Source organism: Heterocephalus glaber, unplaced genomic scaffold (genome assembly GCF_053883595.1).
Source record: "Heterocephalus glaber isolate CG9 unplaced genomic scaffold, H.glaber_assembly_v1.0 deba00001600, whole genome shotgun sequence".
NCBI lineage: Eukaryota > Metazoa > Chordata > Mammalia > Rodentia > Bathyergidae > Heterocephalus > Heterocephalus glaber.
Genome location: NW_028258372.1, coordinates 7,356,305 through 7,380,900, shown reverse-complemented (window position 1 = coordinate 7,380,900; position 24,596 = coordinate 7,356,305). Strand labels below are relative to the sequence as shown.

The 24,596-nt window shown below is 34.6% G+C and overlaps 1 protein-coding gene across 3 annotated transcripts in view; it reads left to right on the top strand.

The window, feature by feature from the left end:
- The window catches only part of Ahctf1 (AT-hook containing transcription factor 1), a 77,107-nt gene that overhangs the window by 27,226 nt on the left and 25,285 nt on the right, over window positions 1-24,596 (top strand). For all 3 annotated transcript variants that reach the window (XM_004853481.4, XM_004853482.4, XM_087194065.1), the window contains exons 8-21: window positions 729-879; window positions 2,295-2,427; window positions 2,707-2,888; window positions 3,216-3,277; window positions 4,204-4,332; window positions 7,181-7,271; window positions 10,157-10,246; window positions 12,032-12,172; window positions 12,761-12,865; window positions 13,685-13,778; window positions 15,250-15,373; window positions 15,640-15,696; window positions 16,535-16,681; window positions 17,274-17,461. In XM_004853481.4, the coding sequence (XP_004853538.1) occupies window positions 729-879; window positions 2,295-2,427; window positions 2,707-2,888; window positions 3,216-3,277; window positions 4,204-4,332; window positions 7,181-7,271; window positions 10,157-10,246; window positions 12,032-12,172; window positions 12,761-12,865; window positions 13,685-13,778; window positions 15,250-15,373; window positions 15,640-15,696; window positions 16,535-16,681; window positions 17,274-17,461 (1,694 nt within the window). The remainder of the gene's footprint in view (window positions 1-728; window positions 880-2,294; window positions 2,428-2,706; window positions 2,889-3,215; window positions 3,278-4,203; window positions 4,333-7,180; window positions 7,272-10,156; window positions 10,247-12,031; window positions 12,173-12,760; window positions 12,866-13,684; window positions 13,779-15,249; window positions 15,374-15,639; window positions 15,697-16,534; window positions 16,682-17,273; window positions 17,462-24,596) is intronic.

The window sequence follows — 24,596 nt, the reverse complement described above, 5'->3', positions numbered from 1 at the left end:
AACCACTGAGCTAAATCCCCAGCCCAATAACTACCTGTTTTTGACAGAATTTCTGAGAAAATAGAGGGGCGCTGCTGATAGTCATATTTTGCCAATCATCTAGAACAGGCTTTTTTAACCTAGTGCTTGAAGGTTATATGGATGAGTTTGAGGGACTCCACAGTTCTTGAGTGTTATGTATGACATTTTTATGATTATGCATTTTTTCCCCCGGGAAAGTCTAAACCTTTTGCTACATTCATAAGGAAATCATTGAGCAAAAAAATATTGAAGAACCTGTGGTATTTTAAGATAAGAATATCAAAATAAATTTGTTGGCCTAGGAGTATGGGTGTATAATTTAGTTTGGTTTGGTTTGGTTTGGTTTTTGAGGTGCTAGGGATTTGACCTAGGGCTTTATGCATGCTAAGTTTGCACTATATAGCTAAGCTACACCCTCAGCCCCTGCATATATAATTTTGGTATTTACTCCAGTTTATACTCCCAGCTAGTAGTACATGAAGGTTCACATGTTTGGTATAGCTTTAAAAGATTATTTGGTAATTATTTTTAAGAGTCAAAATCTGTCTTATTATTTGTGCTTTATAGTATCCAAAATTTTAGATGCTCTTTCAGTTTTATGTTTTCTTTGTATTGTGTGAAACATCTTTAAATTTGGAGAATGTTTAATTTTAGAATGCTCTTTTGCTCATAAGCTTGTTAAGGTTTGTGTTCATTTTATGTTAAAGGGACTAGAGTACTGTGAAGAAAGATACACACTGGACCTGACAGGTGGCATGTTTCCTTTGAGGGGACAGACTAGTAATACCAAATTGTTGGGATGCCAGAGTATAGAGAAATTTCGACCTCATGGTGACAGGGAAGAAGGCGTGAGTGAAGGTTGGTTAAAAGTATTTTATGTGAAGTCTTGATTGTAAGATTTATGAGAGGTATTGGTTTTTAGAGTTCATACTCCTGGCAGTTAAAAACTTTGTTAAAAGCTTTGAATACTAATCATGAATTTATTCCAGCCTGTATGAGATACTAGGTGTTTGTTACTTTCCAGATTGCTGTATAGAACTCAAAAATTGAGCAATTTAGGCCAGTGAAGTACCCTTGTATTTTAATCGACTTCTTAAAACCAAAAGTGGTCTGAAGTAACTGGTATAAATAGTCTGAGTGTTTCCTTTATATTTTTTGAGCCATATATTACAAATGTGCTGTGGTTGCTTTGAATTTTCTGTTTCCTTTAATGTTACCTCTTCCTGGTAAAATATAAATCCTGGCATAGATTTTTGAGTTACGCATTGATTCAGACTCCATCCCTGTCACTAATTGTGACCTTTACAAATTACTTAACATTTCTGAGCCATGTTGCCCCATCTATACGTGATATAATTCAGTTATATCTTTTGTAAAGGGTAGGTGTGAGGATTAATTGAAATGATGTTATAGACTCATTCAGTTCTGAAAATGTTCATCAGGGCTGGGTTGTATGTGTGTTCCTAACTTCATTCTCAGTGAGCTCAATCATCACAGATGCTCGTTGTCCTACTACCTATATTTATATTTGTCATCTGGTTTTCACATCCAATTAAACGTATCAGAAATAGAACTTACCATGCATTGTCTCTTCTTGTTCCCCACACGTCTTCCCATTAGTTTCAACTTCTTGTTGGTAGTATTTCAGGTTTTTACTTCTCCTGTTTGCCCCTTGCTTTAGTCATTCCATAGCCACTGTGGAGGTAGTTCTCTTTTTTTTCTCTTCACCAAATAGCTATATCAGACCTTCTTAACTAAGATTCTTTTAAAGAATTAAGGCTTAATGCTCAAAATTGCCTATTTTAGGTAATGAATTAACTTCTCTGTTTCTAGCTATGTACCATCCTTGGGGGAATATTTGTACTATTCCTTGGGAATAATTGCTAAAATAATTTTTCTACTTCCTACTTTGAATATCTCAAAGTTGCCAAAGTGTTAACTGGGAACAAGGCAGGATAGAATTTTTCTGATGAATATTTTTAAAATAATTTCTTAAAAATGTCAGTCTGAGGGCCGGGGATATAGCCCAGCAGTGCCACCCTGCCTGGCAGGTGGCAAGGTCCTGAGTTTGATCCCCATACCAGAAAAAAAAAAAAAAAGAGTATCAATCTAGTGAATAAATCTCTTACTATACACAATTGATGGAACTATATTTTGACAAATGTAATGAATTATGAATTAAACCTCAGTTTGTGAGATCTTGCTGATTCTATTGGGGTGATTTTACTTTGAGATTTGTTCTGTTTTTATTTTTGATCTTTTTTTCTTTTCAGCTCTATCTCCTGACACTAGTGTTTCAGTATTTACCTGGCAAGTGAATGTATATGGACAGGGAAAACCTGCTATATATTTGGGGCTTTTTGACATAAATCGTTGGTATCATGCACAAATGCCCGATTCATTAAGGTATGATTTTCTCTTGTGCACATGTGCTCGCGCTCACTCTCTCTCTCTCTCTCTCTCTCTCTCTCTCTCTCTCTCCCCCCTCTCCCCCTCTCCCCCTCTCCCCCTCTCCCCCTCTCCCCCTCTCCCCCTCTCCCCCTCTCCCCCTCTCCCCTTCTCTCCCTCTCTCCCTCTCTCCCTCCCTCTCTCCCTCTCTCTCTCTCTCTCTCTCTCTCCCTCCTCTCTCCTCTCTCATTGTTATGTGTAGCTGATTAATAACAGTAATCTTAAATTTTTTTTTAGATCAGGAGAATATCTACATAATTGCTCTTATTTTGCATTGTGGTCATTGGAGTCTGTTGTAAGTAGGACTTTTCCACATGCCATCTTGGATATATTAGTACATGAGAGAAGTTTAAGTCGAGTTATTCCTTCTTCCTATCCACCTCCAGAGCAGTTTTTTAACCCAAGTACTTTTAGTTTTGGTATGTATTTTTCTTTTATCTTTTGACAAAAGTAACATGCAAAGGTGTTATGTAGTTGGGTGTGTTTGTATGTAGTTCGTATGAAAGAATGTCATGTGTTATTTAACAGATAATGTCATTGATTGACTTAATATATTGTACTTGAGAAATTTAATAGTTATATGTGTATGAAGGTATTACTAATTTCTTGACAAAATACCTGAAAAAGTTTACTAAAAAATGTAGTCTGTGTTATAATTTGATTGCCTGAGGATCTGTTATTATGATAAATTTTGTTGCATTAGAACCATTTTAATATTTTAAGTAGAATTTTAAAATCTTTTTCAGATGCCACTTGTCTGTTAAACTCAGGAATTGTTCATATAACTTGTGCTGGATTTCAGAAGGAGGTAAATAACAATTACAAGCATGCAGTATTTCTGAATCGAAGTCAGATCTTAGAGTGCACATAATCATGGATTTAAACTTTAATGTTGATTATATAAACTATTATTTCATCTTAAATGGTCGCTTCTGTTAGATATTTTTGAGATTAGCAGCTAAGTAGAATCAATTACCAATGACAGCCTGCTAGAGGAGACATTGGGGTATTTGTAGCACCTTTATGTGGATTTTAGCTACTTGAACCATGGGGAAAAGAGTAAGTTAGTGCCTTACCACGTCCTCTTTTTTTTTTGGAATGGGGGTCTCGCCAATTCACTGTGTACCCCAAGCTGGCCTTGACCTCTTGGTGATACTCCTGCCTCAGCCTTCCAAGTGCTGGGATTGTAGGTGTTCACCACTACACCCAGCATTACCATATCTTCTTTAAAAAACCTTTGTTGGTTCTTGTCAGAAAGCTAAATAAGGAAATGAAGTAATGCAAAGAAGGCACCTAGCATAATGACACAGTGCTTGACACACAACCCCCCCAAAAAAATAGTATGTAGAAACATACTTTCCATGGGAAGCGTGATGTGGCAGGTCTTTTAATTGATAATTGGCCAAATGTGAATGAATGTCACATTCATACTTCTTATCAGACCTGTCACATTAGACACGGAGGTTTGTATGTGTCAAGTTTGTCAAGATCTGTTAGCTTTAGAGAATATAACAGGATTACATTTCATGAAAATATATAAACTGCTATCTAAGGTAACTTGTCGATGTACAACTAGTAACGATTGATTTTGAAAGAATCTATAAACCATTTCCCTTGCAGTATAATCATTCATAATGTCCATTAGGCATTTTTAAAGTGTAGTGTAATTAACTTAATTCATAAATTTGATTATTCGAATTGAGTGTTGATTGATATCTTATTCATCTATTGTAGACTTTGACTTTTTTAAAGAAATCTGGACCATCTCTAAGTGAAGTTATTCCTGATGGTTATAATCGATGCCTTGTAGCTGGCCTTCTCTCACCAAGACTCATAGATATTCAGCCTTCCAATTTAACTCAAGTGAGATGATTTTGACCTGTATCATTTCTTGCTGTTACTTTATATATTAATAGCGTTCTACTATAATAAAAATCTACTGGATAGTTTCTGCAGAAGTGGTAAAGTAGTGCCCACCCTGTGTGGTCAGTAGCTGTTGTCCTGATTTGGTTTAAAAATCATACTCATGAGACCCAATAGGCCATAAGTCACTGTGAGGTTCACTCATCTGTATAGATGGTTATGGGACAGGAAAAATATCTTGACAGCATCAGGTAGCATAGATAGGAGCACATAAATAAAACCCAACTTATTTTAGCTGAATCTCATGGTCTGCATAGCAACACACTTTGGTTGCTGGCATCATTGTCACCTGAGAACTTGTTAGAAATGCAAGTTCTTGGTCCTGTCTTTGAGCTATTGAATTAGAAACTCTGAGAGTGGAGCCTAACAGTTGGTTTTCACATGCCCTTTAAAAACCACTGCTCGGGCCAAGGATTTAGCTCAGTGGTTCCAGCGCCAGCCTCGCAAGCGCAGGGTCCCAAGTTCGATCCCCAGTACCAAAAAAACAAACCACTGCTCTGTGAAACCATTATTATCTTAATGGAAGCTTATAGCACTGATTCTCAGTTCCTGCAACAAAAGAAATGATCAGTTCTAAGAGTCAGACTCAGTTACAGAAGCCAAGATTTTTCTGTAGTCCTCTAACAGCTCTCCCAATACCTGGTCGCAATACCTTTGACCAGTCAGGAAACATCTTGCAATAAACAGTATCGCGTGGTGACACAGGAATAATTTATCTTAATTTGTTTATAAAATGTATTAGAAGAAACCAAATCCCCACATCATTTTTCAGGGAAGAAAACATGTTTTATTAACTCCTCTCAAATAGTATTTGTAACATAATGAATTGCTAGAAAAAGAGCCTTTTAAATATCAGACAAAATGTAAATGTTGTTTCTGATGGTTTAATGTTCACAGTTGGAATTTAATACTTAATTTCATGTAAATAAAGAAAATTTTCAGTACTATTAACATCAGGAGATATTTTTTCTCCCTCTTTAGTCGAGTATGTAGTAGTTTACATTAACTTTTTTTCTTCTGTAACTCTTGTTCTTTTTGACATTCACAGGTGGGTTTTAAATTTTTTCTAAGTTTGTCACTCATACAGTCTTAAGTTTTTCTTTTCATCTTGATTTTCTTTGTATGGATCTCCATTAGATAAATGTTGATTATTTCAAGTTGATTTAGTTCAAATGGATGTTTTTATTTTCCAACTATTTCTCTTGTCTGTGGCTCTTCCTTCTGGGAGATTTCTTCATCATTATCTTCCTTTCTTTCTGTTAAGTTTTTCTTTTTATTATTTTAGTCTGAATGCTAGTGGCTATCCTCAGCTGTTAAGCAGGATTGGGTTGTCTGTTTTTTGTGTGTGTGACTTCATCCACAGGTATCATTTAATATGATAGGTTGCATGTAGACCTTTAAGTAGAGGGGAAACCCATAATGCTCCCCTTAGGGCTGTAAGTGCATATGGCCATGCCCAGCATGATTGAGTTGTTTTGTTTGTTTGTTTGTTTGTTTTTTTGGTACCGGGGATCAAACTCGGGACCTTGCACTTGTGAGGCAGGCCGTGGAACCACTGAGCTAAATCCCTGGCCCGTAATTGACTTTTTTTAATCTTAAAATTTCCCATCCATTTTTCTGTTCAGAGTTTGTCTTACATATCTGAGGAGTCTTACATATTTCATCTTATGAGTTTGTTTTTATCTCTATATATTTATGGTTTAGCTCTTTATGAGTAGAAAATTAGTCCTGAATTCATTTCTAAATACTGTGAAGACATGAAAAGGCAGTTCATTTTTGTATATTTATTTGATATCTACTTGTCAGACTCTTGGAATTTCAAGCTATGTATCCATCTACACTTGATTTTATCATTGCATTTAGTAGATCTTCTAAAAACTATACAATAATAATTGTAGTAGCAGATAATCTTGTTTTTTCATCCCTGGTTTTCAGGTAAATGACTATAGTGAGTCTCCATTTAGAATCGTGCTTTCTTAGTAACAACTTCATTGAGATATACTTGATAAGGCAAATAGGGTATAGTGCAATGGTTTTAGTGTAATAAAGTATATAATTCAGTGGTTTTAAGTGCATATATGGAGTTGTGCAACTCTCACTACATTTGATTTTAGAAGATTTTCGTTACCACTAAAACTCCATACCCATTAACAATCATTTCCTTTCCTTTTCTTCTCTTCCTCTCACCACTGGCCATAGGTAACTTCTAATGTGCCTTCTTTTGTGGATTTGCCTATTCCAGATGTTTTATGTAAATGGAATCAAATAGTATATGATACTTTGTGACTGGGTTCTTTCAATTAGCCCCATTTTCAGGGTTCATCTGTGTTATAGCAAGAGCCATTATTCAATCCTATTTTATAGTTGTGTAATGTATAAATATACTGCCTTTTCTTTATTTTTGAGTTGATGGGCATTTGCATTTTCTGGTTTTTTGCCTGTTATAAATAGTGCTGTTGTGAACTTCTGGTGTGGATATGTACTGTCAGTTCTTTGAGTATTTACACACGGTAGGTATGGAAATACTGGCTCTGTGTTAACGTATTAAGGAATATCACACTGTTCTGCAAAGTATACCATTTTGTGCTCTTACCAGCAGTGTATGAAGACTCTTCGTTTTTCCACTTCCTTACTACTATTTGTTATTGTGTCTTTTGATATATAGCCATCGTAATAGGCCATAGTGATTTTTTAGCTTTTAGCTCCTTGTGATCTCCTATTGTCTTTAATCTTTCTTTCTTTCTTTCTTTCTTTCTTTCTTTCTTTCTTTCTTTCTTGCATGATTTAGGAAGAACAGTTTGAAGCCATATTGTCAGCAGCAATTCAGACAAGTTCTCTGGGACTTTTGATTGGTTGTGTCAGAAATTGGATAACACAAGGTAAGACTATTAAAACATGTTCTTTTGTATTGTTTAAGTTAGCAGATCATGTTTTCTTGTTTTTTTAAAAAATAGTTTATTGTGAGATAATTGTACATCATATACAGTTGTAAGACATAACATAGAGAAAACCTGCGGACTCTGTGTATCACATTTCTTCCCAAGTGATGCAGTCTGGCAAGCGTCTGGTATAGTTGTCCCCCAGGTTGCGTCCCCCGCCCACCACCACCTGCCTTCCCTTTGCCCTACCCCTAACCCTTGGCAACCACTAATCTCTGTTCCTACAATTTTGTCATTTCAAACATCTTCATAAGTGAAATCCAATAATATGTAAGGTTTTGGGATTGAGTTGTTTTCAGCATCTCTGGAGACTCATCCAGGTAGTTGTATGTATTGCTCAAACTCTTTACACACATACTATATTTTTGTCCTGAAGTGTTTGAGAATAAGGCATGCTTATTTATGCATATGTATTTTAGTATTGTTTCCTTCTATTTTTTAATTTCATTGGTACATTTTAGATATACATGATAATATTTATCATATGGAATTTGTACCTGTACATATGTTTGTTTATATATATATATATATATATATATATACACACATATACCTTCTTCTTTTCTCATTTCCCTCTGCTCCCTTCAACCCCTTCCCCCCCTTATTTATAAAAACTTTGTTTCCATTTATTCCTCCTATTCTTTTTTCCTTTTCCCTTCCTTCCTATTTCTCAGTATCTCTTACTACCCTTATTTACCCTTTCTAATTGAACATTTTCTTTCCATTTCCAATATCTAATATACATTTGGCCTTTATGTGCACTTTCAGTATCTCACACCACAGAAACCATGCGATATTTGAATGTGTTGTCTGATTTATTTCACTTAAGAGTAAGGTTTCAAGGTGCATCCATTTACCTAGTAATATCTCATATTTATCCTTCTTTATGGTAAAATAATACTCCATTGTATAAAAAAAAAAACTACATCGTCTTTATCCATTCATCAGTTGATGGACATTTGAGCCTGTTTCAAAGATTTACTATTACACAGGCTGGGGATTTAGCTCAGTAGTTCTGCCGCCTTCCTCGCAAGCTCAAGGTCCCAAGTTTGATCCCTGGTACCAAAGAAAAGAAAAAAAGATTTACTGTTACAAACTGTGCTGCTGCAAACCTGAGTATACATATATTATTATGGTATGATGCTTTTAATGTTTTCAGGAAATTACCAGGAAGTCTTTAGATGGAATTTGGGGTCTTCTATGTAGAATATCATGTCATCTGCAAATAATGATAATTTAACTTCTACCTTTCCTGTCCTTATTCCTTTTATTCTTTCTCTTGTTTAAATGCTGTGGCTAATGTTTCCAGAACTATAATGAATAAGAGTGGTGATAGTAGACATCCTTGTCTTGTTCCCGAATTTAGAGTAAAAGCTTTCAGCTTTAGACCATTTAATATGATGTTGGCTGTTGGTTTGTCATAGACAGCTTTTATCAGATTGAGATAAAGACATCTGTTCCAATTTTCTGTAGGGTTTTTATCATGAATAGGTGTTGGATGTTGTCAAATGCTTTTTCTCTGCAAAAGCTTTTTAGTAAGATGAGATCCCAGTTGTTGGTTCTTTGTAATATTTCCTATGCTTACTTATAAATCTTTAGCTGGGGCCAGGGATTTAGCTCAGTGGTTTCGCCACCTGCTGTGCAACTGCAAGGACCCGGGTTTGATCCCTGGTACCCTAAATAAATAAATAAATAAATAAATAAATCTTTACCTATACCTAAGTCTTCAAGAGTTTTACTCTTGTTTTATTTGTCTTCCAGCAGATCTAGTGTACTGATATTTATTTCTGTACTGATATTTAGACCTTTCATCTATCTCAGTTTTAGTTTAGTGCATGATGAGAGATAGTGGTCTAATTTTAGTCTTTGGCATGTGGAAGGCCAGTTTTTCCAGCACCATTTATAAGAGGCTATCTTTCTTCCAGTGAAGATGTTTTGCTTTTTCTGCATCTATTGAGATGATCATGTGGTTTTTGTCCTGGTTATGGTGTATTACATTTATTGATTTGCATATGTTGAACCATCCTTGCATCCCTGGGGTAAATCTGACTTGGTCAAGATGTATGATCTTGATGAACCTCTGTATTCTATTTGCCAGTATCTTATTGAGGATTTTTGCATATATGTTCATTAGGGAGATGGGCCTGTAGTTCTGTTTTTTGGTTGGGTCTTTCTCTGGTTTTGATACTAGGGTAATGCTTGCTTTCAAGAATGAATTTGGGAGTATTGTTTCCCTTTTAATTTCACTGAAGAGTTTGAAGAGTAGTGGCATTATATCTTCTCTAAATTTCTTGTAGAATTCAACAGTGTAATCGTCAGGTCCTGGGCTTTTCTTTCTTTTTAAGTTTTTAATTACATTTTCAATTTCATTGATATTGGGTTATTTAGAATTTTTATATCTTCTTGATTCAGTTTTGGTAATTCATATGTTTCTAGGAATCTGTCCATTTCTTCTGTGTTATCCATCTTATGGATAACATTTTCTCTAAGTAGGTATTGATGATTTCCATTTCTACAAGATCCATTGTGATTTCACCCTTTTCATTCCTAATTGCATGGCTTTGCATCACTGCGCCCAGCTGAAATTTGACTTCTTTAAGATCTTTCTCATGATAAGCTCAAGTTGCAAGTTTAAAGCTTTCCTATAGAAAATGATGTGCTCCCTGATGAGATGCACTTAGCAGGATACATTTTATTAGATTGTCTACATTAATGATGGTGCTTCTTTTGAGAACTTGGTTTAAGTGCTATCACTGGAAAGTTAATAGTTTTCTGTTTGTGATTAATAATATTCTTTATTTTTTATTTTCATTTTTCCAAATAAGAACAACCAAATTCTGCTGTTAATTTGCGCTTTGTTCTGGAGTGGACGTGGAATAAAGTGATTATCACAAAAGAGGAATTTGACAAACTATGTAAGTATTGTCTGGATTTAGGGCAAAATTTGTTAGTAAAATACTAATCTTCGATTATAAGTACATAATAATTTTTAATCATTTTGAAAATTGTAAGCGCTTAAAATTAAAGAAGTCCCAGAAGGAAACTATTTATTTTTACATTAAAATGAGGAGAATAATTTTTGTTCAGATTTTTCAGTGAATTTTTAAACTGGCAACATGCTATAATACCAAGGTTCAGAATTACTCATCTTTTGGTCCTAAGAGTTTAATTTACAAACAGTGCTGATGGATTAAGGGGGAATGTGCCAACTAACTTCAGGAACCCATCTCTACTCATTTTCTATTTAAAATGTTTATGGATATGAAGAAACTACATGGCAAAATAAAATTGATACCTCTACCAAGAATATATAGATGAGGTTATCATCATGCCAAGTCATTCTTTATAATCTTATTAATCTGTTGTATACTTTGACTCAATTTTGAGGTATCCAGTGAATATTAAAAACTCATCATGTCCAGTAAATGCAAAAATAACACAAAGTGCTAGTGATTAGAGTCCTTCTACACATCTGGCCCCCAGATGCTGGGTATCAACCTAGGGCATCACATATGCAAGTGCTGCTCTACCATTGAGCTATATTGCCAGCCCAGTACTTAGTAATTAGAGGTATATGACTGCACTATAAGTGAAAATAAATTATTTTCCCCTATTTTTGAGGCCCAAGCTGGCCTTAGACTTATAATCTTCCTGCCTTAGGCTCCTGAGTGCACCACCACATCTGGCTAAAACTTAACTTGATTTAGATGTGTATGTTTTGTTCATTATTTTTGTGTCGTGGTAAATGAAGATCAGAGCTTTTGAAGACATTTAACTACAAAAGTAACACAAATTATTCTCAGTAGAGGATTTTTAAGCCAGGAAAACGTGACAGGAACACATGGTTCTATAATATTTTTATGTCATAATTAGGAAACTACAAAGATAGAATTATTAATTTTAAATACTTTAGTAACCACTTAGCACAGCTGAAGTCTAGAAGAATGCTTGATAATTCAGATAAGGTGAAAATTATTTAAGAGGAAAATGTCAGCTGATTACATATGTTTTATAAAAGAAAAAAAATTAGTTCAAATCAATTTATAAATTGTATGACTCATGTTTTGAGCATAATGTGGTATAATGTAGAATTGGTAATTGAACTGTTGTTGAAGCCTTGAGCTTCTTTGCTGGTTGAGGTTTTGTTTTTGGGTTTTTTTTTAGATTGATAACCTCTAAGGATAATTAAAATGCAGAGCATAAGTGTTTTGGGTGTTTGTTTGTTTGTTTGTTACTGGGGATCCAACTCAGGACCTTGTGCTTGCAAGGCAGGCAGTGGAACCACTGAGCTAAATCCCCAGCCCCACATAAGTGTTTTTAATGTATTGGAAATAAAGTAAACTACCCATTGATTTCAAAGATTTTAGAGTTAAGATAATTATTGTGTAGACCAATCCCACACTAAATAGTAATGTGATTAAATTGGTTATTAGATATCTTATGATATGTAATGGTTATGAAGAAAAGCTCTAGATCTGTATTGTTTGAGTTCACATTCTCATTCTGATTCTTGCTGGATTTATGTTGAGGCATATTGTAGGTTCCTTGAGGACACTGGCTATTTCTAGCATGCCTTGCAAATCTCATAATATGTAAAGTAATTCTTTTGAGTATTAAGAATTTTAGAAAATCTGTGTTTGTGTTTCTAATTAACTCAGATTTACTGTGTGAAAACTAGTCTTGTATTTTATCCTTAAAAGGTACACCGTTATTTGATGGATCGTGTCGCTTCATTGATCCACAAACTATACAGTCTATGCAGCAGTGTCATTTGCTATTTAGCAATCTTACGACAGTCTTAAGCTGTTTTGTAACAGAAGCCCAAGAGATCACTGAGAGAGGTATGCTCTTTGTTTTTTATAAATGAGTGTTTTACTTCTTGACTTTGTGAAAGAATAAAGTTTCTATTTCCAAGGTGGATCATTGTATAAAGAGAATATTTTTTAAATACTAAAATATATTTTATGTAAAGCTACAGAATAAGCTTGGGAAATTCTGGAGTTGGAGTGAAAATTAATGACTATTAGGGTAGTGTACTTCCAGTTGAATTTTAAAATTTTAAATTACTCGTATACTTTTATTCAAAAAAATGACTTAAGTTTTTTCTCTGTTTTACCATTTCAACAAATCAAAAAAAGGCCAATTTTATTCAAAGGCATGATTTAAGCAATCTGTATTAATGATATTGTAATAGCTTGCAAAAAATGTCTGTAGTCAGTGACTTACTTGTAGTATTTTTGGAAATTTGCTTCACATAATTTTGGACCAAAATGAATTAGATACAAGCTACATTTGTTCAGAGTGTATACCTATTGTTAAGAATTACCAAGTAATTAATTTGTTTTGAAAACTGAGTATATTGAGTTTTTTGTTTCTTTGTGATTGATAAATTGAAAGTTAAACAACTAATGTTAACTCTTCTCTAATAGGATTTATGGAGCTAAGCAATAAGTACACGGTTACACAGCTCATCTGTCAATATGCACAAATGGTTCTGTGGTTCTCTCATTGTGGGCTTTTGCCAGAAGGCTTAGGTAAAATATTTATTTAACCTCTTAATACTAAAACATTATTAAATCTTCAAAATTTTGTTGTTCTGTTCTGATGCTTTGCTTCCTCTTTCACCTTACTTAGTTTTCTTCTTACATTCTTATTCTCTTTGTATCTTCAGTGCCTCACCCCTCTGTTATGCAGGTTCTATATGTGCTCATTGGATCAAGTAGCATACAAAAGGAAAGCAAATTTTGAGGAAACATGGCTTCTGAAATGAGTTCAATAGTATCACTATCTGTAATTTAGATGCATGGAATTGTGGTTTTTATTACCTAATTTGCTGATAGCTTTCTTGTTTAGTGTTCTGTTAACTGCCACTATTTGCCATCAATTGAATACTCTTATTGAAAATTCTTAGTATTGGCTTTTACTGTACAGTGTTTGTTTGAAACAAACCCTCCAACTTGCATTTCCAGGAAGCACATTACATTTTATTTAGAAGTGTCTCTGCCACTACACACACTTGTATAGTTGTTGTTGGTCTTATTCTTTTAAATTGTTTGATTTTGATTTGAACAAATAATATAGTTTGCTTGCAAATTATTGCTTGTACCAAGAGAGTAAAATTATTTAAAACACTTTCTAGTGTTTTAAGCCAGCCAGCATATTTGTTAAAACTTTCATGAGATAATTTTCTCACTTGTATGTCTATAAATAAAAGGATGTATACTATTCTTGCATTTAGCAACCCTGCAAGTTAAGCAGTATTATAAAATTACAGTAAAACATGAGTATGTATAATCGTAAATATTGTTGAGATACTTTGGTAACATTACTAAGTTTTGTTTTCTAACTCTCAGATGATGCTGTGCAGTTGTCAAGGTTATGCTACAACTACCCTGTAATTCAGAGCTACTACACCAGTCGCCGAGAGAAATGTGAGCGTTTATCAAGGTATAGTACCTCCAGACCTTCAAAACACCTTTGAGAAATTCTTCTGTAAAAAGTTAAATATTCTCAGAACCGAGTGCATCATGTTATATAAAATAATTAAGTAGGTAGAATTCTGAGTAAAATATCAGAATTTGTTATTGGTGTTGCTATTTTAATTTTGTTTGCCCTAACTTAATAATTACATTTTATTTTAAATTTTAGTGTTCTGTCATGTCCTGAATTAAACTATTTACTGTGAGTGACAGTTAGAGACTCTGTAACTTAATCCTGTTTTATATTGAGAATTCTTATTCAGAAAAAGAAGAATCTATTAAAAAGGCATATCACCAAAGTTATTTTATCAGTTACTTTTCAAAACTTCAGCTTTTTCTTTTGTTTTTATTTATTTTTCTCTTTTAAAATACATGAATAGACTACTTGGTTCCTTTGAAATAAAGTAATACAAAGGCCGGGGGATTTAGCTCAGTGGTTCTGCTGCCTGCCTCACAAGCTCAAGGTCCTGAGTTCCATCCCTGGTACCAAAAAATGAATGAATGAATGAATGAATGAATGAAATAAAGTAGTAGAAAAAGAAAGAAGTATATAGAGCCTGGGCCCTGTCTCTGAAATTAAGTACCCTTTTTCTTTTTTTTGTCTTTGTTTTGTTTTGTTTTGGTTTTTGTTTTTGGTACTGGGCATCAAACTCAGGACCTTGCACTTGTGCGGCAGGCGGCGGAACCACTGAGCTAAATCCCCGAGTACCCTTTTTCTTAGGATAGAGCAATAAGTAACATTTAAAGCAGTGATTCACAAACATTAATTCCAGTTTTCTTAGGTCAAAATCACGTGGGGTTCAGTATCTTAAAAGCTATGCCAGCTATAATTCTGATGCATGATACATTGTTAGAAACAATGCTTTAGGATAACCTAGGATTATGAAACGATAATGAACTTGGGAGACTGATTAGACATTTTAAAATTCTAGATTTGTTATTTCCTAAGAGTATGTCCTTGGGTAGGTTTGCTATACTTTCTGATGCTATTTGCTTATCACATTCTAAGAGCGCAATAGTACATTTTTGGATGAAGGAATCACTAAGGATAAAGATTGGCCCTAGTGATGAATACGAAGTATAGCTCTTTGAACTGCAGTTATTTTCTACACTGGGATGTGCTATGCTATGGTAATTTGATCAAAGTTGTGAAAAATAGAATAGTATTGGATATTTGACTACTTGTACTACGTTCTTTCCTAGGACTTGACCTTGACTGACTGGCTTGCTGAAGACTGACCTTGAGGCAGCTTCAGGGTTTATCTGACTAATGTTCCTTTATTTCTGTAGTTCTCATGATGATAACTGAAGTTAAATTCTCATCTCTCTCTTTTCTTTGGTAGTTGGATTGTTACTTTTTAAAGTTTATTACTTATTGTTTTGATGCCAATAATTATCACTAATATTAAACAGTCCGTAATTTTTTTCTCATATTGCAGAGGGAAGTGGAACCAGAATTGCTTGTTGATTGATGGATTGGTTTCTCAGTTAGGAGATCAAATTGAGCAGTTGTGGAAAAGAGATGAAGGAGGCACAGGAAAATACCCTCCTTCTAGCTTACACGTAGGTTTATAGTAACATGCTGTCACTTTTAAATGTCTGTGAAAGTTGGCAAGGGAAAAACAAGCTTGGCTATATTTTTCATACCTGGCACAACAGTCTATGGAAAACAAGGGGAATGGGCCGGGGATTGAGCTCAGTGGCTCTGCTGCCTGCCTCGCAAGCACAAGGACCTGAGTTCGATCCCCAGTACCAAAAGAAAAGAAAAGAAAAGAAAATGGGGAATGAATTACCATAAAATTCATTGAACTTTTTATCTTTTTTTATAGGCACTACTGGACATCTATTTATTAGACAACATTAGTGAGACAAACAAACATTGTATTGTATCCTTTATAAATTGTTATCAAATAATTTTTATATTGCCAAAATCATAAAATTTCAGGGTAGTATAATCTAATCTCAATGTCATGTTTGAATTTTTATTTAGCCCAGGATCTGTTTATTGGTATAGGATGGCCTATGATTAAACTAAAGCTATGCAAAACCTTGTTTTACGTTTGTTTATCTAGGGATATCATTGACTTCTATCAGATTCTCAGCTATTTCTAACACACTCAAGAACAGTTGCTCTAGGAACCAGGGTGGGGAATGGGATTAGCTCAGTGGTAGTTGCTTAGCATGTACCGGGCCCTGGTTTCAATCTCCAGTACCATAAAACAAAGGCTCCTGGAGCAGGAAGGTTGCAAGTTTGAATTTTACCTGGGCCACTTAAGCAAGACCGTATCTCAAATAAACAGAAAAGCTGGAGAATGTAGCTCAGTGGTGGAGAGCTCCAGTTGGCTCAGCCCCCAGGGTGGCCAAAATAACCTGGTGGCTCAACTGCCAGCTTTTGCCCCATAACTGGATTTGACCTACAGCTTTGCTTTCTGGAGCTGCTAGGCAAGTCTCTTAAATTTGTTGCTTTGTGAAGAAAGTGTGCTTTAGTAAAGCCTATCTCCTTTGAGATGGTAGTGAAAAAATATTGAGAAAAAAATGAAGTTGGCATGGGACTGGGTGTGCCTGCACGTAACAAAACTGTATTCCCGTAGCTGGATATCCATTAAGGCTTTGTGAACACAAAAAGGCTTTCAAGCCTAAATGATGCTACAATCCATTGCTACCTATTCTAAAAGTATTATTGCAGAAATTTTTCTTTGTTGTCCTTAATCCTCTTTTTAAAAGACCATTTATTTGCTACTTGATATTATGTATTCCTTTCCAAACAAAACAGATACTCCCATTGAATCTTTTCCAACTGCCTTTGCCATTTCCTGGGGTCAGGTTAAACTTATTCAAGGATTTTGGCTGATAGATCATAGTGACTATGAGGTAAGTCTGTAGTAGTTACTAGATTTTAAGAAAAGCATACATGGTTAGGTTAAATTTGATATTGAAGATGATGCAGTCTATTTCCTGAGGTAATTTAAGAAGGATTCAGTTTAATCAGTGCCTTCACCAAACACTACGTAAGGTAGCAAAAATACAGAATCTCAGGTTACCTACTGTTGAAAAAGGAAACAAACAAATTAACAGAATAGTGAAAATACTGTGATTATTAAAAGTACATTTGGGATGTTGGAAATTTGTGGTGTATAAGAAATACTCTTAAACAGTATTAAAAAGTCTTGAAAGTTTGAGGCTTTTGAGAAAACTTTAGGGCCGGGGATTTAGCTCAGTGGTTCCAGTGCCTGCCTCGCAAGCACAAGGTCCCAAGTTCAATCCCCGGTACCAAAAAAAACAAAAACAAAAACAAAACAATAAAATAAAATGTACCATAATGTAGCCCTTTTCCGTTTATATTTAAACTGATTTTATCTTGTTTTTTGTGCTTCTTTAATAAAGCTTGTCTTTTTAAACATCTTGTACAATGCAAAGCTCTGTTATATTTATATTTAGCACTTTTCACATCATGTTTTTGCAGAGTGGTTTAGATCTACTGTTTCACCCAGCTACTGTAAAACCTGAGTCATGGCAGCATTCAAAGATCATCCAAGCCTTCATGAGTCAGGGAGAGCACAGACAAGCACTCAGATATATACACACGATGAGGCCAGCTGTGTCCAGTGGTGGTGACATTATCCTTCACCTCACTGTTTTACTTTTCAATAGGTAAGTACATTTTTTGAAATAAGATGGAATTGATGGATTAATTCCATTACCTAATATTCTTATGTATCTTTGATCTTTCAATGTTGAGAAAAGGTATAGCATTTTATCTAGAATAAGATGAATAGGAAGTATCTTGAGTAAAAGGGGTGTCATTATATCTGTTGCTAATTCACAACACCGGTAGTCTCCTGCATGGTCAGTTGAGAGTTAAGTATGCCAAAAGAACCCATAGAGAGAGAATTAAGTTGTGTTGTATAGACTTGATAAATTATATTTTGGGGGAGTTTTTGCTCAGTAATAGAGCTCTGATTTTTTTAAAATATTTGTTTCTTAGGTATTACATTTCTTTGCATTTTAATTTTGTCATTGTATTTGCCATTGAATTCTCTAGAATGGAAATCTCAGACAGTTGTTTAAATGATTTAAGAAAGTTAAGTTTCATGTCTCAATAATTCAGTAAGATTTGAGCAAATGATATCTTTGTTTTTTCCTTTAGCAATATTGTAATGCTCTTTAAATCTATATGATGTACTTCATTTATATCTTTATACATATTGCTGCAATTATGTTTATAGTGTACATAATAATTGACAAATGACATGATTGGAAATATGGTGGCCTAGTTATTGGGTTTTCATGTTAAATTAGTTGGGGGCCAGTGATTTAGCTTAGTGGCACCATGCCTGCCTCACAAGCACAGGTCCTGAGTTCAGTCCTTGGTACCAAAAAAAAAAGGTGATGTTAAATTAGCTGGGGAAATTGCTCAGAGCTGAAATCTTTTACTAGATTGTAACTTTGTCTTATATAACTTATATTGGTTTTATTCAGTCCTATTGCTTGATCATTTTTATATATATATATAGATATTTTTATATCATTTTTATATATTTATATATTTATAAATTGGGCACTTATCCCAAATTACCATATATGCATCAAACATCCCTTTAATCTCAGTACCCTGAAAATTAAGTTTTCTTTTTTCTCTTTAGTTAAATACAATGTATTTCTAACTGTGAAGGTTTGGATCTCCAGATTTTAGACAGAAAAAGTTTTGAAGCTAGACATATAGAAACTTAACAATGACTTCAAAACTGATAAATTAAGGACTCAGTGAGATGATCTGCATTAGCAAAAGTGTGTGACTAGTTTAATAAATCTAAGAGGGTGTATTGAACCAAAATTGTTTTATGGCACACATCTGTGCACTCTTATGAGGTTAAGGCAGGAGGATTACAAATTTGAGCCAGGCCTGTTCAACTTAATGACTTAGACCCTGTCTGGGCTGTAATCCGCATAAAGGCCCCTGGATTCAATCCCCAGTACTGAAAATACAAAAGAATATATAGTTTCAGTAAGCTTTATTATAAGAACAAAAACTTTTAAAGAAGTAAATGTGATAATAATATGTATTAGAAGTTAAAGTTGTGTAGGCAACCAGTGTGTAAATTTTTTTCAGTTACATGAACTTCTCACTCTTCAGTGACATTGAGTCACTAATGCTTATATCAGAAGAGCAAATATTAGAACCTTGAAAAAGAAACACTTTTGAAGTGTTGCTGAGTTCTCCTTTTCTCCTTGTTTCTGTTATCTCTTAATTTGGACAAATTAAGAGCATTTCTCTGATTTGCTATATTCACTTCACATTTCTTCCTTAGATATATAGTGGACAAACCTAAATAATTTAATTTTTAAACTGTATTTCTCTTAAGAGAACTACTACTCCCCCCAAAATTAGTATATTCAGTAGAGATGCAAAAACAGGTAACTCCAAATGCCATTTGTGCAATCGCTTATATTTAGATTCAGTAAATGTTAAAAAATAATTACTAGAGTCTGAGAGTGTAACTTAGTGGTGGAAAACGTGCTTGGCATGAAGGAGGCCTTGGGTTCCATCCCAACAGGCTAACCCGCGCCCCCCCGCCCCCCAAACTATTTTTCTCCTAACTAGAGTGGTTTGAATGTTGCTAAAAAGAAGATTGGTAAGACAGTGGTGATGATTGTTTTGTTTTGTTTTTTGAGATGAGAGCCTGGGTGTTTTGCCTAGGCTGGTCTCCAAATTCTGAGCTCAGTTTATTCTTCCACCTCAGCCTAGCTGGGACTAACTACAGATGCCTGCCTAGGTGACGGTTTTTACTGAAAGTATGAAAACACTTTGTAAGAAAGCCTCTTTAGTTTTTGAATTGATAATTGCACTGGGAAGCCATATATTATTGTGTAGGAAATTGTACAACAGTGTGATCTGCACCCCAGTCTTATCAGAAAGAAGCAAAATTTTTTTTTTTAAGCTGATTCACAGGGACTTATTCAAGAAATCACAGTTCCAGGATATGTATTGTGACCAGTGCATAATTACCTGGTTTCCTCAAATACCTCCCTCTCTAATCCAACACAGTGATTAACTGATAAGACTTTTAAACATCATTAGAGGCGAAATTTGAGAAATTTGAACCAGAATAAGAGGTTAAGCTACATAGTGATCTTGCTGTCATACTTATCATATGCTGTGATTGCATAATATTATGATGGCTGAAAAAGTTCTAATATTTCAAGCACAGAAACACTAACCCTCTCCTCAGGACTCATCCTATGCTATGTAATTGTTACTGTGATTTCAAACTTTATAGTAGTGATATTGTCTATTAGTAAATCTAAAATCCTTGAAAGTAATTATATTGGAACAACCATTGATTGTAGCATAGATATTAAGAGATATGTTAAAGATGTAAGGAAATAGTCCCTGGGATCAAATAGATTCAATTTATACCTGCACTGTACCATTTTCTTAAAAATATGACCAAAAGCAGTTTATTTTTTCTGAGGTTTAGTTTCCTCATTTGAAATACAGGGTTAGTAAGGCCCACCTTGCAATAGTTTGAGAGTTAAATGAAGCAAGCACTATTACATGATTGCTTGCAAAGTAGTAAATCATTAGTAAATGGTGGTAATGGTTGATCAGCCATCTTTATTCTCTGTGAAACTTCTCAACTTGACTTCTGACTCTTGTTTGTGTGTGTGTGTGTGTGTGAGTGGTTTTTTGAGACAGGGACTCACTTTATAGTTCATTCAGGCTGGCCTTGAATTCACTATATAGCCCAGGGTGGCCTACGCCTCTGGAGTGCTGGGATTACAGACATCCGCCACCACACCTGGCAACTCTTCACTTTAAATTTAACTAGCTCTTCTTTATTAAGATATCTTTCTTCTTCCCTAAAACTTACAGTGGTTCCTTTTCAATATTAAAAGCTCTACTTATGGATATACTGTTGTTACTATGTATGGCTTAGCTGCTTTGCTTGCAGGTTAACTATGATGCATTGTGTAATGACAGAGTTGAGGTACAAAGCCTTTATCTGGCCAATTGTTAACATTGTTTATATTCAGTTTTAGTATCATTAAGGTACAGTAGAAAACTTGTATAGGTATAATCATTGTTATAAATTCATTCTTCTCTTCCCTCCTTTCTGTGATTTTATTCTGATTCTTTTAAATTGAAGTTGGTTATCTCTCACTTTTAGCTTTTTTCATCATTATTTTAAAATGTAAATCTGATTGTTCTACATATTACTTTTTATTCCCATTATGATTTTTTCTTTTCCCTGCTATTTAGTTTGATTTATAAGTAATGGGCTAGGGCCGGGGATTTAGCTCAGTGGTTTCGCCGCCTACTGCGCAAGTGCAGGGACCTGAGTTTGATCCCTGGTACCAAAAAAACAAAACAAAACAAAATAAATAAATAAATAATGGGCTTTTTAATTGTTGGGTTTCTAATTTAATTGCAAACTATAATTACATGATGTTATCCAGATAGACTCCTTACACCCATAGAACCATTTGCCCACTGGTAAGTAGTCAGTGTATTGTCCATTTATTAGGTGAAGTGTCATATGTTTACCTAAAAGATCAAGTTTCTTCATTGTGTACTTTTAACCTTTTTCCTTAATGGCTTTTTTTTTCTGTTCTCTTTAATAAATTACTAAGAGTATACTAAGTTGCCTACTGTGATACAGAATGTGTCAGTTCTTGCAATACTCAATTCTTTGACTGTTAACTACATAAGTTAAAATTTTTTATAACTAACTATAGCCTTTTGTTATTGTCTTTTGGCAATATTAGGGATAGAACCCAGGGCCTTGCATGTGCTCTTAACACCGAGCCACGAGCCACATCTGTAGTCCTGCCTTATATTGTTATGCAGTAACCTTCCTTATCATGAACAGTTGTTAATATAGCCATGTTAATGTTCGTTACTTATCCCCTGTATACCTTTCCCAGTCTTATTCCTTTTATTCTGGTCACTGGGGATCAGTAGTTACTTCTTGGCCAGTCTGGAATTTCTTTTTTTCATTTTAATTTTTGACATATTTTTTCTTTTTTGGTACGAGGGATCAAACTCAGGACCTTGCGCCTTGCCAGGCAAGCATGGCACCGCTGAGCTACATGCTCAACCCTTTGATGTGCATTTTAAAAGATCGTTTTGTATTCACTCTACTGTCTTAAGATAGTTTGTCAGAGGAAAGTTTTTCAGCAACCTTCTCTACTGTGTTGCCAAGAATTCCCTACACATTGATTACTAAAGTCACTTAGTCATCACAGTCCTGGAGATTGAGCCCAGGGAATGCTGAACTACATCCCAGCCGCCGCCCCCCCCCCCCCCGCCGCCTTTTTGAGACAAGACAAGGTGTCACTAAATTGCTCAAATTTATGATCCTCCTGCTTCAGCCTCCTAAGTAGCCAGAATTATGGAATGATTTCTTACATTTAACTGCCAGCATTCTAGTTTTTTATCAGTTGAAATCATTTTCTTACTATTCTTTATAGAATCATGACTTTCTAACAGGAGGCAGGATAATTATAGAATATAAGAACTTTCTTGTTTTAAAATTTATATTAGTTTTGGCAGTCTGGGGGTAACTATGTTTTTTCCTCCTGTTGGGAAGCTGACTGAGAAAGAACATGATTTGTCTTTTGTTTAGCAGTGCTCTCTGTACAGTTATAAGTTAATATAGGACCCAGTACTGCAAAAAATAAAATCATATTCTTGTTATTATATCTGCTAAATTAGAAGTGGGCATCACACTTTAAAGTGAAAATCTTTTTAAAATATATACGTGGGCTGGGGGAGGAAAGTCAGGCATATGGAGGTTTTTTGTTTGTTTGTTTTTGATTTTGTGGTTTGGTTTTTTTTTGGTACTGGGGATTGAACTCAGGACCTTGCAATTGCGAGGCAGGCACAGTGCCACTAAGCTAAATCCCTGGCTCAGTTTTTGTTTTTAATAAATCGAATACTTAGCCTGCTTCAACATTTAAAAAAAATATAAATGACCACACTGAATTTCCAGCTTTCTGAATTTCCCCCTTGGGACCTATTTATTATTAATCATTTTAAGTGTATGTTTCATGATGTCTTCTGGACAGATTTTAGCAAAGCTACAGCCACCTCCACATCACACCTTTTAACTAGCATCATGCCATCCCACCTGCGGTCTGCCTTTTTAAACTGAGTTTGGGGTTCATTTCATAATAGTACATAAAGAGCTTCCTTGTTTTTAAGTGATGTGTGGTTGTTCATTATGTGGTTGGATGTACCATTTATTTAATTAGTTCTTTAGTGAACATTCTAAACAATGCAAGATGACTAACCGCATATTGTGCACAGAGAGCTATTTTGTGCCTTGCCCATTTAAATCCTCTGCCTCTTTTTCTGTGTGTTGGGATTTTTCTTAGCCAATTTATTATTATACATTACGGACATGAACCTGATTGCGAGGTGATTTTTTCCTCTTTAGTCTGTCAGTTGTCCTTTTACAATACTTTGCTTATAATAGATTGTTTGAAATTTATTTTGCTATAAGCACTTTTAAAAGATTCCAGCATATATAAAAATAGTACAATTAAGTTTTAGTGTACCCATCCTAAATATGACAGATACCAGGTTTTTATTATACCTTTATTCCTGTATGTGACTTTAAAAATTACTAGTGTGCTGTTCATTTTAGTCGTTATTTTTCTTTCTACGAAAATATTCTCGTTTTTACATTTTTAGATTTTAGTTTAAGGAAAATGTTACATTTTATTTCTGTACACCTGCATATGTATACCTACCCTTCTGTACTCAAGATATAATTAACACACTGTTACACCTGTTTTGAAAAACGAGGTAAAGGACAATTTCACGTGTAAGCTTTTAGAAAATACCACTAAACGTTTTACTCACTTGGGTTGGTAGTGTTTACAAAATCTATAGAATATGTTAAAATATTCTAGTCCCAGAACAACAAAATTAACAGGTAGCCCTGACCCTCCAACAGTAGGTAGGTGCCATTTGCTTCTCTGTGTGACTTTGTACCCACAGAAGTCTCAGACAGTGCTGCCAAAATTTATTTCTGCCCTTACCTTCTGCCATGAAAGTTATCTGCTCTTCCAAAACTTTAACTGGTAGATTAATCAATCTTAGTGTATATCTTTTAGAACTTTTCTTATGTACTTAAGTAGGTGAACATTTACGTATTTTGCTTATTGGTTAGTTTTTGCATATTATACTTACTATATACCATATAGTATATTTGCTTCAAATAGGGCCACATAATAATTCATTATATCACTATATAGTCATACTCATAAATCTTTATGCTTTTGCTGATATTTTTGTAAATTATATTCCTTGAACTGAGATTGTTGCCTGGCTGCCCATGTATATATATTTTAATTTTTATAGATGTGGCCAAGTTAACCTCCAAGACAAGTTAATCAGTGAGGTCTGTGTTGAAAACTGACTTTTTTTTTTAAGCACACAGAATCCCTCTCAAATTCTAAGAGACGCCTAGGTAAGAAGCATTGTTGTTCATTTAAGTGATCTTATTGCTTTACAGAATAAACCATACATGCAGTTGTATCTGCACCTGTCAAATTTGACACATTCTCCAATCAGATCTTGCTGCAGATTTGCCACAGCATCTGCTATTAAGTTATACCCTTCACCTTCCCATAAATGCAGTTATGCTTATTTCTACCCATGGGGCTTCACTCACGTTTCTTTTTCATATCTCATGCTGAGTGTTAACTACCTTAAGAGCCTTGACTTTTCTCTGTCCAGCAACCAAAGATTCAGTTCTATCCATGTGACCTAAGTTTG